The sequence below is a fragment of the Carassius auratus genome, chromosome 35, assembly GCF_003368295.1.
Source record: "Carassius auratus strain Wakin chromosome 35, ASM336829v1, whole genome shotgun sequence".
Lineage (NCBI taxonomy): Eukaryota > Metazoa > Chordata > Actinopteri > Cypriniformes > Cyprinidae > Carassius > Carassius auratus.
In genome coordinates this window covers 18,359,061-18,377,254 of record NC_039277.1, presented here as the reverse complement: position 1 = coordinate 18,377,254, position 18,194 = coordinate 18,359,061, and the positions used below count along the sequence as shown (strand labels likewise).

Here is an 18,194-nt window from a genome sequence, read left to right as displayed (position 1 = left end):
AGGAAACAGATGGGTTATGGCCAATCCTGGACTTGCGTGCCTTGAACCGAGCTTTGCACAGACTTCTGTTAAAGATGTTAACGCCCAAGTGCATTTTCGAATGCATTCATTTGTTGGATTGATTTGCAGCAATTGACCTAAAGGACAAATACTTTCATGTCTCCATTCTTCCTCGACACAGACCGTTTCTTTGGTTTGCTTTCAAGGGGCAGGTATATCAGTACAGGGTTCTCCCCTTCGGGTTGGCCCTGTCTCCCCACATCTTTAGTCGCGCAGGGAGCCCTGGCTCTGATCAGGGAACAAGGTATCCGCATCCTCAACTATCCTCCGGCCTGCCTCCGAACCTTCACCCCGTGGTTGGAGCTCTCATTTCTACGGGCTGGCATTTCCCTAGAACCAGTGTCCAGACATGTTGTTGTGTCAACAGATGCCTCTGCCACAGGCTAGGATGCCATTTGCAATGGTAAAGCTGCGTCAGGTTCCTGGACAGGTCCCCAAATTCAGTGGCATGTCATTTGCCTCGAGTTGCTAGAAGTACAGCTTGCTCTGCACTGCTTTAGGGCCCTGTCCGTATGGACAACACTGCGGCCATAGAGTACATCAACCACCAGGACGCTCTGGCACATAGCTGGCCACTGGGCCTAAGCAAGTATGCATTTCCCACAGTGAGCCTTCCTCGCGACAGCTCCTCCCTGGCCAATTTCTCTGATAAAGGACCTTCTTTCTCAGAGATGGGGCACCCTGGAATTCAGGCCGACTCTCATGTTATCTTGAGACCCTGGCCTGGATATGTGCCCAAAGTTCCCAGAACTCCTTTTAGAGATCAGGTGGTGAACTTGCAAGCGCTGCCCCCAGAGGAGGCAGACTCAGCCCTGGCGCTGCTCTGTCCAGTACGTGGGCTCCCCACTTATGTAGACAGAACTCAGTGCGACAGACCCTCATACCAGCTCTCTGTTTGTTATGGAGGCCATCAAAAGGAAAAGGCTGTCTCCAAGCAGAGATTATCCCACTGCATTGTGGGTGCTATTGTCCTGGTTTATCAGGCTCAAGACTTGCCATGTCCCTTAGGGGTGAGAGCTCACTCAACTAGGGGTGTAGACTCCTCCTGGGCGCTGGCGCATGGTGCCTCACTAACAGACATCTGTAGAGCTGCGGGCTGGGCGGCACCTAACACATTTGCGAGATTTTATAATCTCTGTGCAGAGCCTGTGTCCTCCTGGGTACTCGCCACTTTGGGCCAGTAAGGACCTGCTCGGTGTCAATCCGCTTGCTGCGCCATTCCACTCCACAGACTGGATGCATGCTATATTCCCCTCAGGTGATTTCCTTAGTCCAGAACCCTGGGTTTCTCCAGCACTGTTGATGTACAGCACTTGCGTGCATGCCACATTGGTCAGCCCTGTGTTGGACTAGGTGCCTCCATGTGTTGTGATTCCCCTTTTTCTTGGCAATCCCGTGTGTGTATTTCCACAGTAAGTCTCTTGGTAGCATGTGTCTTTCCCTTGGCAAGCACCTTGCCAGCTCTGTCATTGAAACTTCCACCCTGCAGATGGGTACCTCAGAGTTTCATGTGTATCATCACCACACGGTTGATACCTGCCTTTGTAAGTCCTCCTATGAGCAAGCAGCCTGCTAGCATGCGTCCAGCTGGAATATGCTACCCAGTGCATTCTGTGTCAGGTATAGGCCCACACTCATGCTGGCCTCACAACAGGGTGCTATCACTCACATGGCTTGCGCTGTTCCTTATATACCCACACAGCGAGGCGGAGCTCATGATGCAAATCCCGCAGGCCAAGGTACACTGTGTACCATTGGCTCATTTTGTTACCTCTCAAAGGTGATAGGGCTCTCGGGCGAGACCCCATTCTTCAGTCTCTTTCTGACATAAAATCTCCATTCCCTCCTTCAAGGAACAAGGCTTACTGTCACGCTGTCAGTCTCTGTTTTCCTGGGTGTTCCCTAGTGAGCTCACTTCTCCTTAGGCACTTCACCATAGGCACTTTAATTCCTCTAGTCTGGTCCTGTCTTCACAGTAATTGCACTCCAATTAAATCGCACAGGTGCTGACAATCCTTTGTCATTAGTCTCCCTATATAGAGCTGTCCTTCTATGTTGTCTGTATGGAGTCCTTACCGTCTGTGTCAATGTTCTCGTCTCCCGAGGCTTCCCCTTACCTTCTCGTTCCTCCGAGTTTCCTATCCGTTTCATCCGGTTCCCTCTTTTGTTTTGTTTGGTTTGACACCCTGGACTGTTTATTTTGTATTTACCTTTTGTTACAATAAAGACTACCTGCAATTGGATCTACCCTCTCCTTGTGTTTTTCCCAAAACCCACCGTCACAGAAGGACACCATCAACATTGGATCCAGCGGTATGTCTTTTCGTGTCTCCCCCCCAACCAGCATGGTGGAGCGGAGGAATAAATATTTAAAATTGGCCTCGTTCCAGCAAGAGGGCAATGACATGGGAGTAATGGCACTGGTTTTTTGGTCCCTGGCAGAGGGCCTGGATTACAATGATGTGGCCCTCATGGAATATTTTAACGTTGGACTGGATGACCCGGTTCCTCAGGAGGAACTCGAACAATTGAATACATTCGGGTTCTGGGAGTTTGTGTGCTACCTGCAGCATCGGCTTCCATGGGATACCCCACAAGATGGCCGCCAGCTCAGAGCCACAGCACAAGATGGCCGCCAGCCCAGCGTCACAGCACAAGATGGCCGACTCAATGCCTGAGTCTCCAGATAAGGTGCCACCGGCTCGCCATCATAGAGTGCGGAGGAGGAGGAGACAGGCGTCTACCGTTCCTCAAAGCCCGGAGAACTTTCCGGAGCGGGCCGCTGTCGTCCAGGAGGACGTTCCCGAAGTGGGCCGCTGCCGTTCAGGAGGCCGTTCCAGAGGCCAAGGCGGTGCCCGAGGCCGTTCCCGATGTGGTGCCCGATGCTGTTCCGGAGGTCGAGGTGGTGCCCGATGCTGTTCCGGAGGCCGAAGCCGTTCCCGAGGAGGTGCTCGATGCTGTTCTGGAGGGCCGAGGTGGTGCCCGAGGCCATTCCCGAGGCGGTGCCCAATGCTGTTCCAGAGGTCGAGGCGGTGCCCTTTACTGTTCCGGAGGCCAAGGTCGTTCCCGAGGAGGTGCTCGATGCTGTTCCAGAGGTCGAGGCGGTGCCCGATACTGTTCCAGAGGCTGAGGCCGTTCCCGAGGCGGTGCCCGCTGCTGTTCGGGAGGCCGTTCCAGAGGCAGTGCCCAAAGCAGAGGCGTCTCACATCTCCACAGGCAGTCCAAAGTCTAGTCAGATGCCCATTGACTGTCCAGAGTTAAGTCAGTTCCCGGTTGACCCTCTAGAGTCGAGTCAGGTGTTCATGGACCCTCCAGAGTCCGGGTTAGTCACCGTCGACCTTCCAGAGTCAGGGTTAGTTACCGTTGACCCTCCAGAGTCAGGGCTAGTTCCTGATGACCATCCAGAGTTGAGTCATGTTTCAGTTGTTCTTCCTGAATCAAGTCAGATTCCTATCGACCTTCCAGAGTCTAGTCAGGTTCCGGTTGACCCTCCAGAGTCGAGTCAGGTGTTCGTGGACCCTCCAGAGTCAGGGTTAGTCACCGTCGATCTTCCAGAATCAGGGCTAGTTACCGCTGACCCTCCTGAATCAGGGCTAGTTCCTGTTGACCTTCCAGAGTCGAGACAGGTTCCCGTGAACTCTCCAGAGTCGAGTCAGGTTCCCATGAACTCTCCAGAGTCGAGTCAGGTTCCCGTGAACTCTCCAGAGTCGAGTCAGGTTCCCGTGAACTCTCCAGAGTCGAGTCAGGTTCCCGTGAACCCTCCAGAGTCAGGGCTAGTTCCTGCTGACCATCCAGAGTTGAGTCATGTTTCAGATGTTCCTCCTGAATCAAGTCAGATTCCTATCGACCTTCCAGAGTCTAGTCAGGTTCCGGTTGACCCTCCAGAGTCGAGTCAGGTGTTCGTGGACCCTCCAGAGTCAGGGTTAGTCACCGTCGATCTTCCAGAATCAGGGCTAGTTACCGTTGACCCTCCTGAATCAGGGCTAGTTCCTGTTGACCTTCCAGAGTCGAGACAGGTTCCCGTGAACTCTCCAGAGTCGAGTCAGGTTCCCATGAACTCTCCAGAGTCGAGTCAGGTTCCCGTGAACTCTCCAGAGTCGAGTCAGGTTCCCGTGAACTCTCCAGAGTCGAGTCAGGTTCCCGTGAACCCTCCAGAGTTAGGGCTAGTCACTGATGACCTTCCAGAGTCAGGACTAGGTACCATGTACTTTCCAGAGACAAGGCTAGTCACCGGTGATCTTCGAGGACTGAGTCAAGTCACCGGTGATCTTCGTCCTCCCATTGGGCCAACCACTAAGACGTGGTGGTCTTCCGCTCCGCCCTGGGGGACTCCGGCCTTGACCGCGAGGATGTGGTGGTCTTCCGCTCTGCCCTGGGGGGGCTTTTGCCTTGACCACATGGGTGTGATGGCCCTCTGTTCCGCCCGGGTGGGCATCACTTAATGTCCTCTATGGACCCATGTTTTTGTGTTTTTGTTTTCATTTTGTTTTTCTATTTATCTCCTTCTTTGGACCTGGCCCTCCGTCCCTCCCCTTTATCCTCCGCCGGTCCACCACCCTCCTGGACTCCTTGTATTGTGTTACACCTTTCCTGCCTCTACCTTTCCATTTCACCTGGTTGTTCCGTCTCTGTTTTTCCATTTTACCTGGTTGTCCTGTCTTTGTCTCTCCATTCCACCTGGTTGTTTGTCTCTGTCTGTCCATTCTATCTGGTTCTCCTGTCTCTGTTTTCTGATCCTCCGTCCCTCCCCCTAGTCCGCCGCCGCTTCACCTCCCTCCTACCTCTTTTTCTGTTGGGTTTTCCTGGGTTTCAGGTGGAGCATCTGGGAGCTGCTCCGTAGGGGAGGGGGTAATGTCATGCTGTCAGTCTCTGTTTTCCTGGGTGTTCCCTAGTGAGCTCACTTCTCCTTAGGCACTTAACCATAGGCACTTTAATTCCTCTAGTCTGGTCCTGTCTTCACAGTAATTGCACTCCAATTAAATCGCTATGTTGATGTTCTATTGCCCCGAGATCTGTAGCGTATGCCTGAGGTGAGAAGTGCAAACAGATTGTGTCCAGAGTGAGGGGGTCTTTGATGATGTTACCTTGCCGTTTCTTCACTCTGGAGTTGTACAAGTCCTGAAGACTGGGCAGGTGCACACCAGTGATCCTTTCTGCATCTTAACAGTCTGTTGCAGTCTTCTTAAATCTGATTTTCTGGCTGACCCAAACCAGACAGTTATAGAAGAGCACAGAACTGACTCAATTATAGCAGAGTAAAACTGTGTCATCTGCACCTGTGGCAGGTTGAACTTTTTCAGCTGATAAAGGAAGTACAACCTCTGCTGGGCCTTTTTCACAATGGAGTCGATGTTAATGTCCCACTTCAGGTCCTGAGAGATGGTTGTGCCCAGGAATCTGAATGACTTCACTGCAGCCTGAGTGCTGTCTATGATGGTGAGTGGGGGGATAGCAGGAGGGTTTCTCCTGAAGACCACGATCATCTACAAAGTATGGAGAGTGTTGAGCTCTAGGTTGTTGAGACTGTATCAGACAGCCAGCTCTTTAACCTCCTGTATGTAAGCAGACTCGTCACAGTCTTAAAAAGAGACTGATGAGTGTGGTATAGAGAACGCAGCCCTGAGGAGCTCCGGTGCTGATGGTGTGGGTGTTGGATGTGAATTTTCCCAGCCTCACTAGCAGCTGCCTGTCTGTCTGGAAGCTGTTGATCCACTGACAGGTGGGTACAGAGAGCTTTGTGGGTTTGTTCTGAAGGGTGTCTGGGATGATGGTGTTGAAAGGGGAGCTGAAGTCCACAAACAAGATCTTTGCATAAGTCCTTGGTTTGTCCAGATGTTTGAGGATGTAATGCAGTCCCATGTTGATTGGTCCAGCAAGGGTCCAGTAATGTCCTTCAAGTAGGCCAACACCAATCTCTCAAATGACTTCATGACCATATATGTTAAAGCATCAGGTCTGTAGTCATTAAGTCCTGTGATTTTTGGTTTCTTGGGTAAGGGGATGATGGTGGAGCATTTAAAGCAGGAGGGGACTTCACACAGCTCCAGGGATCTGTTGAAGATAAATGTGAAGAAGGGTAATAGCTGTACAGCGCAGGCTTTGAGGCAGGTTTCAGAGAAACCGTCTGGGCCTTTGGCTTTCCTTATTTTATGCTTCCTGAAGACTTCACACACATCCTCTTTACAGATCTTGACTACAGGCTGATAAACAGTATAGTGGGGAGGGAGTGTAAGGGTGTTGATGGCTTTGCTGTGAGATGGTCGGAGCGGATGTGAGGTGTCAGACCAAGCTTTTGCTTTTCAAACCTGCAGTAAAACTCATTCAGGTCTTCAGCCAGGTGTTGATTGGCCTTAGTGCTGGAGGATGAGACTTGTAGCTGGTGATGGCTTTCAGGCCTTTGCACACTTATGTAGAGACATTACTTGAAAGTTTTTTTTAGCATTTCAGAGTAGTTTAACTTTGCCACTCTTATCTCCCTATTCAGTGTTTGTACAAGTCTTTGTCTCCATTCCTGTAGGCGTCCTCTTTTGTCTGGCGAAACTTTTTAGGTTTTGCACTGAACCAAAGTTTGTTGTTGTTAAATGATAAATAAGCCCTAGTGGAAACACATATGTGCTCACAGAAACTGATGTATCCAGATCAATAGCTGCAGACTCAAAAACACTCCAATCAGTGAGGTTGAAGGTCTCTGAATGCATCAACAGTCCATCTCTTTACAGTTTTTACTACAGGCTTGGCAGATTTGAGTTTCTGCCAGTAGGCTGGTCGAAGAGGAACCAATCATGCATGCACATTTACCACTCACAGAAGATAGCAGCAGAAAACAAAACTAAAAGTAAACTGAAATTGCTCTGTACACGTACTACAAGGTCACATGCATATTGTTGGCCTGATGTCTTACCTTAGAATATTTAAGATATAATCATCTGTTACAACACAAACAACTCTTAGAACTGTAATTGCACATTTTATGTAATTTTTTACAACATTAGTGAATAATCAAGGTTTGACACTTGTTTGACACTTCAAACTGACAAACACCTAATAGAGAATCACACATATGGCATTGTGTGAGACAATACTCTACCACGGAGCCTTGTGTTCATTTGTATTTTAATTTGAATTTAAGCTAGGAAAACAACTGACTCATGTCTCTTTACTGTAATGATGAACAGATGACTTATCTATAAATATTTCAACAAACAAATAGTGAAGCAGTCATTTGTGTGAGGATCAGCTCACATCAGGTAAGATCATCATTCTGCTCATAATGATTCTCATCAGTCCCTGTAATTCAAACACATTGCAGTATGTTTTATGTGTGTTGATTTGTGTTCATGTGTTTTTCCATATTCAAGAATCAGCTAAAAACACATCTCTTTATCTTTATTTGAACCTCTAACTTTAGCACTGTCTATTCTGATTCTATTCTTTAAAAAACATGCCACTTTTAGACTTACAATAACTTCTGTAATCAATTTTTTCTGTATTCCGTTTTCTTATTTTTATTATAAAATTAACAAAAGCAAAAAAAAAAGCAAAAAAAAAAAAAAGATTGTTACAGTGGCTTGCTCTATTCTTTTCCTATTCTATCTATTTTATTATTTATTTATTACATAATTTAAAAAAACCTAGCTACTTGCACTGAATTAATCTAACTGATACTTGTTATAACACATGCATATCATTGCTCTTTTGTTGATTTTGATTGCTTCCACTGTCCTAATTTGTATCTCTTTGTATTAAAAGCGTCTGCGATTTATGTGAAGTTTCAGTTGAGTAATTAGGTTCATGTCCTGACGAGGTCAAGGATCTTAAATCCTTTTAGCCCTTTAGAAAAATACAAATTTTGATGACTGGTCGAAACTGAAATATATATATGTATATACATACACATATGAAATCCTATATTATCAGTGCACTCTATGATTACTCTTGAGCATACTGTAAAAATGTAAATAAAACAAAGATCACATTACATTTTACAATTGATACAATACAATTTACGTTTTTCTACTTCAAACTTTGATGTATAATTCAGTGTGTTTTTTGCTGATTCTTTGTTGTATTTTTAAGATTGCTAGCAATTTGTGAATGGCTTTCAGTGGAATTTTCCATTGTGTTTGAAACAGAAAGCAGAATAGAAATTATGCATCAGTGCCAATTGTTTTGTTTTGCCTCTTTTTTTTTTTTTTTTTTTTTTTTTAGAACTGTAAAGGAGTTCCTCCTCTGATCTGGCTTTTGGATAAAGAGTAATACCCCATACTGTTCACTTTTGTCAATGGCTTCCTCTCTTCATAAAGGTGAATTTTCTTGTCATGATTGGGATGTAAAGACTAGTTCTTTCTGCCCCAACATTTTTTGTGAGCATCTGTTACATGATGAATGTGGTTTTCTCAAAATTTGCAGTACATACTTGTTGTTTCATGTTTCTCCACATATTTCATGACAGGTTTTATAAGAGCACTGACTTTCATCTCTGTTATGCTATGTAAGTATATTTGTGCCTTCACATTGATGACTGGTTACACGTCACTTAGATTCCAGAATTTCCAGGTCCAAAAAAAAGTAAAAAGAACAGAGAAAGAAATTTGACTAAAGAATAGTTTGCATGTTTACACAGACCATTGAAGAGGCCAGGAACCAATGAGCCTCCAATTTCACTGCCATAAAGCAGCCAGATCAATGTGCTACTTCTTTTCTTTCCAAAACATTAGAAGTTAAATTTAACAAAATGTGACTGTGTTAAATCTTGTTGTTAACTGTGACACGATGATTTATAGGCCAGTTTACTGTGACAGGATGCAAAAGAGTACATACTTTAAGAGCATAATAGCTATAAGTAGACACATTGGGACACAGCAACTGAAGCCATCTACACACCATACCTAATATCTGAGATTTTAATTGGTTGAACTTTCTAACATTTGCAAATGATGTATAAAAACACAGCGTCATTGTCATCATCGCGACACGATTGTATCCCAGCTGTACTGCTTTAAACAAATATATGTGATCCACTATGGTTTCCTAAAGTTTAAAAAAGCTACAAACCAAATCATGGTCCAAAAGTCGCATTAGTATGCAGTTTTGTGTAGCTACTTGGTAATGTTTGGTCTCTGCCTGAAATAATTTTGTCGTATTCTGCTGGTTGAGAACTTTAACAGATCATATTTTCGTTTTTATTTCTCTTTTAGACAAAACTGTATTTAGCTGTCAAAATATGGATCACTTTTTTTATCTGATGTGTTGTAAATTGATGAACTAGAGTTATTTCATCAATTTCCACTGATATGTATAGCTCAAAATTGACAGTTCTGTTTCCTCTTTATGGTGTAATATTATGCAAATAATAATGTAAATGTCTTCAACTGAACCTCGGGGTAATTTTTATTAGAACAACACATGATAATGAGCATGACATTTTTTTTTATAAATATTTTTTATTAACAGCTACCCTCTCTGTGGACCCCTGCAACAACTACACTGTGCTGGACGAACCAAGGAGATCCATCAATAATACAAATTTCTTACAATCAACACCTTCCTACAGGTGTGACCCCTCTGCCACGTGGAGCGGCTGGTATCGTCTCTTCATTAATGGTCTGGACGCTCATATGCCAGAGACGTGTGTTGCAATAGGTCACTGTGACACTGCTACCACACTGTGGATTCGTGGTGGACACCCAACAGTTGAAGATGGAGTGGTCACTCGAGATGTCTGCGGTCACTGGAACAATTACTGTTGCTATTTCTGGTCTTTTCCCATTAAGATTAAAGCCTGTCCAGGCAATTATTTTGTGTATGAGCTGATTAGTCCAACGGTGTACTGTTCAGGATACTGTGCAGGTAATTATGTTTACATGAGATCTTTCTACACATTCATGACATTTGTGTTTCTGTACATGAATCACTATTCATCCTAACTTTCAGATGTTGGCAGTATTAACACCAGCTCTACAGCCGTCACACCAGCGATCATCTCAACTGGTAAATATGGCTTATTTTTGTGTCTTTGTGACGCCGTGAATGCTTTTGAACTCTCTAGATGTGTTTTTGTTTTCGATAATGTCAGCTTTATAGTCTCTCCGTCGCTCACATTCACACATACAGCACAATAATATTATGTCAAAGGAATATCTTTAAACTCTGATCAAGGAAATATTGAGTCTTCTGTTGTCTTCTTGAACCATCTTGCGTGAAAAATTATGAAAACTTGCATAAGCATGTGCACAGCTCATTACAGTAATGAGTTCTGATTAGCCTACCACCGTTATTTTGTTAATAAATTATCATACGTAGATAATTTAATATTTAATTTGCATGATAATTTTTACTTAAAGTATTTGCTTAATTTGAGTCCTGATTGTAACACACAGAGGAATCAGCTAAGCAAGGTGTTCATGATTGCTTGCAAATGATCTTTGAATGTGTGTTGAAGCTGGTTGGAAATAAATGTTGCAGGACAGATGGTCTCCTAGAACAGGGTAGAAAATCTCTATCAAAGTAACTTTAACCCAACACAGTCTATAACCTGTAGTTCCCTTTTATTCGGTCACGTTCGACGTTACGAATGGGATCTTGCCCGAGAGCCCAATCACCTTCAAGTGGTACAAAATGAGCCAATGGTACACAAAGTACCATGGTCTGCAGGATTTGGATCGCGAGCTCTGCCCCGCAGAGCGGGTATATAAGGAGCAACGTGAGCAACTTACATTCAAGCTTTCGCTTTGGAGCCGAGCACATCGTTTGCTGCTTTCACCCGAGTGCTACAAGCAAGAGTCACTGGTGTTGGTGTGACAGGGTGATTCAGCGGTTCGTCTGGGTTTCCTGTGACAACTCCCGCATTCCCCTGAGCGCTTCAACACCTCTGAAAGAGTAACTCATAACTCATTTTGCCCGTGTGTTTCTGGGTGCGGTCGATACATGGCTCCTCGTGACGGCCACGATCGCTGTGTCACGTGTCTGGACTTCCAGACTGCGTTCATGGATGGCTCGATGGTTTGTGGGCCGGTCTAGTTTCCGGATGAGTTTGCTGGACCCTCTCAGGTTCCTCCAGGTTCCTCCAGGTTCTCCTGTCCCCTTGCCAGTCTCCATGCAAAGCCGGCTCGAAAACTGTAATAATAAAATCTCCATAACTAGGGGAAGAAGGAGGCAGGAACCGGCGCACAATCAAAAATCCTGTCTGCTCCACCATGCTGCCCCACCGTGGGTACACCTGTAGTCCCCTTGACCCCGCTGGTTCGGTTTCTGCGAGCCTGGCTAGAGCTCCCCAGGCCTTCCTGCTGGCTCATCTGGACGCTCAGGCTCGGCAATGCGATTCAGTTCGCCCGGCGTCCCCCCAGATTTCAGGGTGTCTGCGCGACGATGGTGGGCAAAGATGTCCCCTGTCATGCATGCGGAGGTTGCGACCCTGCTGGCAAAGGGCGCAATAGAGCCGGTCCCTCCAGCCGACATGAAAACTGGCTTTTACAGCCCTTATTTCATAGTACCCAAGAAGACAGGTGGGTTATGGCCAATCCTGGACTTGCGTGCCTTGAATGGAGCTCTGCACAGACTCCTGTTTAAGATGCTAACGCCCAAGAGCATTTTTGAATGCATTCGTCCGATAGATTGGTTTGCAGCGATCGACCGTTTCTTTGGCTTGCTTTCGAGGGGCAGGCATATCAGTACAAGGTTCTTCCATTTGGGTTGGCCCTGTCTCCCCGCGTCTTCATGAAAGTCACGGAGGGAGCCCTGGCTCCTCTCAGGGAACAAGGTATCCGTATCCTCCACTACCTCGATGACTGGCTGATCCTAGCTCACTCTCGAGAGCATTTGTGCGAGCACAGGGATCTGGTGCTCGGACACCTAACCAGAATGGGTCTTCAGGTAAACTGGGAAAAGAGCAAGCTCTCCGCTGTGCAGAGGATCTCTTTTCTAGGTATGGAAATAGACTCGGTCGCCATGTTCGTGCAGCTTACGGACGAGCGTTCACAGTCACTGCTGAATTGCCTGAGACAATTCGAGGGCAAGAGAGCGGTTCCACTGAAACTGTTTCAGAGGCTCCTGGATTATATGGCGGCGGTCTTACCGCTCGGGTTACTCCATATGAGACCGCTTCAGCACTGGCTTCACGACCAAGTCCCAAGATGGGCATGGCAGCAGGGCACGCTCCGAGTGACCATCACTCCGGCTTGCCGCCGAAACTTCAACCCGTGGTTGGACCCCTCATTTCTATGGGCCGGCGTGCCCCTAGAACAGGTGTCCAGGCATGTTGTTGTGTCAATAGATGCCTCTGCCATGGGCTGGGGTGCCATGTGCAATGGGCATGCTGCGTCAGGCTCCTGGACAGGACCCCGAATTCAGTGGCATGTCAGTTGCCTCGAATTGCTAGCAGTACGTCTTGCGCTGTACCGCTTCAGGGCCCTGCTGAAGGACAAGCATGCCATTTGGACAACACTGCAACTGTAGCATACATCAACCGTCAGCAGAGATGTATAGTAACGAAGTAGAACTACTTCACTACTGTACTTAAGTACTAAAAGGCGGTATCTGTACTTTACTAGAGTATTCTTTTTTTCTCCTACTTCCACTTTTACTTTAGTACATATTTTCGCTGAGTTTAATACTTTTACTCCAATATTTTTTTTATGTGCTGCATCGTTACCTGTTACAATTATTAAAATGTTACGAATCATTCCATTACAAACCACTGCCAGAACTGTAGATGGCAGGTTTGATGAAGCTGGCACATCATTGAGCGAATCAAGTGATTAAGAAGACTGCGCATGCTGACTGAACTGCTGTGAAGAGAGAGATGAACACAGAGCCGAGCCAGATAATGACTCATTCACGAGTCAAGAACCGGTTACTTCGGTTCTCGGATGACCAGTAACGTTAGTTCTTTCTGACAGTTCGATTCAATAAACCAGTTGAAGAAAACAGCTCACCGAATCTTTTGCGCTCGACGCAATGGCGTCATTGGCGTTGACTGCAAGCCTTCGGTTTACCTGTTGGGCTAATAACATTAGCACAGAATCAGTTCCGAATCAATCACCAAAAGACACAGTTCGGTCCAGACGCTCTGTGTGTCGGTTTGCTTCACGCTAAATCACACATGCGCAGTATCATCAGCTCCTTGGTTCACGAATCGGACGCATCTGACAGAAACGGTTCTTGACTCGTGGCTCGGTGTTTATCTTCAGTTCTCTCTTCACAGCAGTTCAGTCAGTGTACTGTTTGAGTAAATGAATTATTCCGGGATATTGGTTTGTTTTAAACTCAGAGGGAGTGTCAGACACATTAAACAAGTTAACAGCTTAATTCATTTGTGGATTAATGCGTATTGGAGACGCGAACCGTCTAAAACGACTCAGTTCGATTTGGTGAACTGTTTCAAAAAGATCCGGTTACATCGAATGATTCGTTCGCGAACCGGATATCACAAACTGCTTTGTTTTTAACTGTCTTACAACAGACATGGAAGAGAAGACAATGCTGAATAAAGTCGTAGTTTTTGCTATTTTTGGACCAAAATGTATTTTTGATGCTTCAAAAAATTCTAACTCACCCTCTGATGTCTTACGGGTTTGAAAAAACATGAAGGTAAGTTATTAATGACAAAATTTTGCAAATTGGGCGAACTAACCCTAGTAACCATTTTTTGTTTACAAGAAGTTACAGTCAAAGGAATTGTGATTGTCCTTTAGGTTAATCATTTGAAATAGAAAAAAACAATATGTTCAAACTTTTGACTACTTTCTTTAATAACTACATAACACAATACTTCTACTTTTACTTTCAGTACTTGAGTAGTAAATTTTAAAATAGACTACTTGCAATACTTAAGTACAAAAAATGTTGAATACTTTAGTACTTCTACTTAAGTGTGGTGCTTAAAGAGCACTTCAACTTCTACTCAAGTCACTTTTTTGATAGAGCACTTTTTTACTCAAGTCTGGGTCTCTAGTACTTTATACATCTCTCACCGTCAGGGTGGTCTACGCTCCTGCCACATGTCGCAACTCGCTCGCCATCTCCTCTTGTGGACTCACAAGCATCTGATGTCGCTTTGTGCCAATCACATTCCAGGCAGACTCAATCGTGCAGCCGACAAGCTCTCACGGCAGCGGTCTCGCCCCGGGGAATGGAGACTCCACCCCCAGTCGGTTCAGCTGATTGGGAATGCTTCGGAGATGCTCAGGTAGACCTGTTTGCCTCTCCAGAAAACTCCCACTGCCAGTTGTTTTACTCCCTGACCGAGGGCACTCTCTGCACAGACGCCCTGGCACACAGCTGGCTGCTGGGCCTGTGCAAGTATGCGTTTCCCCCAGTGAGCCTTCTTGCACAGACCTGGTTCCCCGAACTTGTACTCCTCATGACAGCCCCTCCCTGGCCAATTTCTCTGAGGAAGGACCTTCTTTCTTAGAGACAGGGCTCCATTTGGCACCCATGTCCTGATCTGTGGAACCTACATGTGTGGGTTCTGGACGGGTTACGGAAGGTTTAGGTACCTTGCCACCTCAGGTGGTAGCTTCCATCACTTCAGCTAGAGCCGTGTTCACCAGACATGCCTATGCTTTGAAGTGGAACCACTTCGTCACTTGGTGTTCTTCACGGCGTGAGGACCCCTGGAAATGTCCGATTGGCTGTCTCCTTCCACCCTCAAGGTCTATGTTGCCGCCATTTCGGCTCACCATGACCCTGTTGAATGCAAGTTTCTTGGGAGGCACGATCTGATCATCAGGTCCCTGAGAGGAGCAAGGAGGCTCAATCCGCCTCGCCCTTAGCAAATCCCCTCTTGGGTCTTCGCAGTGGTTCTATCGGCACTGCAGAGAGCTCCCTTCGAACCCTTGCTCTCAGTAGAGCTAAAGTTTTTATCTTTGAAAACTTTGCTTCTGACAAATTTGGCTTTGGTGAAGAGGGTCAGGGACCTGCAGGGATTTTCAGTTGACGAAGAGTGCCTCGAATTCGGGCCGGCTAACTCTCACGTTATCTTGAGACCCCGGCCTGGGTACATGCCCAAAGTTCCCAGCACTCCTTTTAGGGATCAGGTGGTGAACTTGCAAGCGCTGCCCCTGGAGGAGGCAAACCCAGCCCTGGCACTGCTCTGTCCAGTAAGTGTGCTCTGCACCTACGTGGACAGAACTCAGTGCCTTAGGAACTCAGACAAGCTCTTTGTCTGTTACGGAGGCCAGCAGAAGGGAAAGGCTGTCTCCAAGCAGAGGTTATCCCACTGGATATTGGATGCTATTGTCCTGGCTTATCAGGCTCAAGACCTGCCATGCCCCCTAGGGGTGAGAGCTCACTCAACTAGGAGTGTAGCTTCCTCGTGGGCGCTGGTGCATGGCGCCTCACTAACAGACATTTGTAGAGCTGCGGGCTGGGCGACACCTAACACATTCGCAAGATTTTATAATCTCCGTGTAGAGCCCGTGTCCTCCCAGGTACTCGCTCCTTTGGGCCAGTAAGGACCTGCTCTTTGTCAATCCGCTTGCTGCGCCATTCGACTCCACGGACTGGATGCGTGCGCTATTCCCCTCAGGTGAGTTCCTCAGTCAGAACCCTGGGTTGCTCCAGCACTGTTAATGTCCAACACTTGCGTACATGCCCTTTGGTCAGCCCTGTGTGGGACTAGGTGCCTCCATGTGTTGTGATTCCCCTTTTCTGGGCAATCCCATGTGTGTATGTCCACAGTAAGTCTCTCCGCAGCATGTGTCTTTCCCTTGGCAAGCCCCTTGCCAGCTCTGTCGTTGAAACTTCCATCCTGCGGGCTGGGTACCTCAGAGTTCTTATGTATTACCACCTTGGTGAATACGTGCCTTCTGTAAGTCCTCCCATGGGCAGGCAGCCTGCTAGCATACGTCCAGCTGGAATATGCTACCCAGTGTATTCTGTGTAAGTTATGGGCCCTACCTCATGCTGGCCTCACGACAATGTGCTATCACTCATACGGGTCGCTGGAAGACAGCCATGTGGCGTTTTGTAAGGGAGCCCATTTGTAACGCGAATGTGACCGACTGAAAGGGAATGTCTTGGTTACATATGTAACCCTCGTTCCCTGAAGGAGGGAACGGAGATGTTACATCCCCTTGCCACATTGCTGTTCCGCTGAATGGCTGGCTCACTGGCTCGGCTCCTCACCGAAGCCTTGAATGCGAGTTGCTCGCGATGCAAATCCCGCAGAACAAGGTACTTTGTGTACCATTGGCCCATTTTGTACCACTCAAAGGTGATTGGGTTCTCGGGCGAGATCCCATTCGTAACGTCTCTGTTCCCTCCTTCAGGGAACGAGGGTTACATACGTAACCAAGACGTTTCCTAACCTAATCCTAACCCTAACTCATTTTATAGTTGTGTTTGATACTGTAATGATAAAATCTCCATAGTCATCGGGAAGAAGGAGGCGGGAACCGGCGCACAATCAAATGAAACTTTAATAATTTCAAAATAAACACAAAACAGCGCACCAGCCCCCTGGCGAACGGCGCCGACTCCTCCGCTCCCTCACAGACGGCAGCCGCCCTTCCATATCGTGGGCGGCCGGCAGCGAGCTAGCCCGTCCCCGGCAACTAGCTCCAGCCCACCGCCTCGAGCGTCCATGGCGGCACATACCTCGCCAGCTTGAGGGCACCACGGATTCACCACAGCGGCGAGGGATCTTCAGCATCGCGTCCCTCCTTCTCCCGGGCTTCGGCACCACTGTAATGATAAAAACTTCCTAATCATCCAGAAGAAGGAGGCGGGAACCGGCAGACAATCAAATAACATTTTAATAATTCAAAATAAACACAAAACAGCGCACCAACCCCTAACGGACGACTGGTACGCACAAAATAAAAAGTCAAACATAAAATATGTCCCAGGCCTGGTCCTCTCTCGTCCTTCACTATAGTCGCTCCAGTTTTATATCCTTCCATCTCCAATCACTACACCTGGCCTCACTCCTCGTTCCCATGCCTCTCGGCTCCGCCCCACTCGCCACAGATACCATGAGATTCTTTAGTTCTGTGTACTTGTGATACTCTTGTAACACAGCCAGTAGTTGTTTAAAAATATATATATTTTAAATGAAACAAACTTTGCTGTTAAACTCTAACTGCATGTGGAATAATTCATTTTAAAGGAAAATGATTACAACATTTTAAAGCAACATATTTTTTGTTTATATTTTCTTTACAGTTTATCCCTCTGTTGACCCCTGCTACAAGTACAGTGTACTGGACGATCCATGGAGAGCCACCAATAATACAAATGCTTTAGTTCAAAAGTGTGACACCTCTGTCACCTGGAGCGGCTGGTATCGTCTACTCATTAACGGTCTGAGCGCTCAGATCCCAGACTCCTGTGTTGAAAAAACTGGCTGTGGCACAAATGTCCCACTGTGGATTCGTGATGGACATCCATCACTGCAGGATGGAGTGGTCACTCGAGATGTCTGTGGTCACTATGACAATTACTGCTGCTTTTATGGTTCTTTCCCCATTAAAGTCAAAGCCTGTCCAGGCAATTATTATGTCTATGAGCTGGTTAAACCAACTTACTGTACTTTTGCATACTGTGCAGGTACTATAATTATATTTACATGTGCCCTTTTTTATTGTTTATTGATTAATTTATTGATATTAATCAGGCATTATTTTTTCAGCTGTTACTAACATCAGCAGCACCGATACAACAGTCACACCAGAGATAACCACAGCTGGTAATGTAGACTGATGTTTTCTCTGTTGAATTGTGTGTTGGCTGAATCTTTGTGCATCTGTAGAATTGAACAGGTGTGTGAGTGTGTTTCTAACGACAAGGAATAAAAGACTACAAGAAATGTACAGTTTCAGATCATTGCAGATTTTCGTGATCATGTGTTCACAATCAGTTATTAAGTGAAATCATGTTTACACAGTTACTTAATGAGTATAATGATATACTTGCTGTAATTCATTTGTAAATTATAAATTCTTGAAAATTTGTATTAGTTATCTTTATATTTTAGTATCATAATTTTTTTTTCCCACATTAAATTTCCCACACTCTGTGCACATTCAGCATTTTGATCATTGCTTTTTTAATGTTTCACAGATTACATATTTTTCATTTGCTGTTTCTTTATTATTATTATTGTTGTTGTTGTTGTCTTAATAATGATTTCTGTC

The 18,194-nt window shown here is 46.2% G+C and overlaps 1 protein-coding gene across 1 annotated transcript in view; it reads left to right on the top strand.

Moving 5' to 3' along the window:
• Positions 1 to 8,516: 8,516 nt before the first annotated feature.
• LOC113054742 (adhesion G-protein coupled receptor G2-like) overlaps positions 8,517 to 18,194 on the top strand; it is a 94,142-nt gene continuing 84,464 nt past the window's right edge. Inside the window, exons 1-5 of the mRNA XM_026220512.1 lie at positions 8,517 to 8,551; positions 9,514 to 9,909; positions 9,994 to 10,050; positions 17,224 to 17,607; positions 17,690 to 17,746. Coding sequence (XP_026076297.1) covers positions 8,545 to 8,551; positions 9,514 to 9,909; positions 9,994 to 10,050; positions 17,224 to 17,607; positions 17,690 to 17,746 — 901 coding nt within the window. The 5' untranslated portion in view covers positions 8,517 to 8,544. The remainder of the gene's footprint in view (positions 8,552 to 9,513; positions 9,910 to 9,993; positions 10,051 to 17,223; positions 17,608 to 17,689; positions 17,747 to 18,194) is intronic.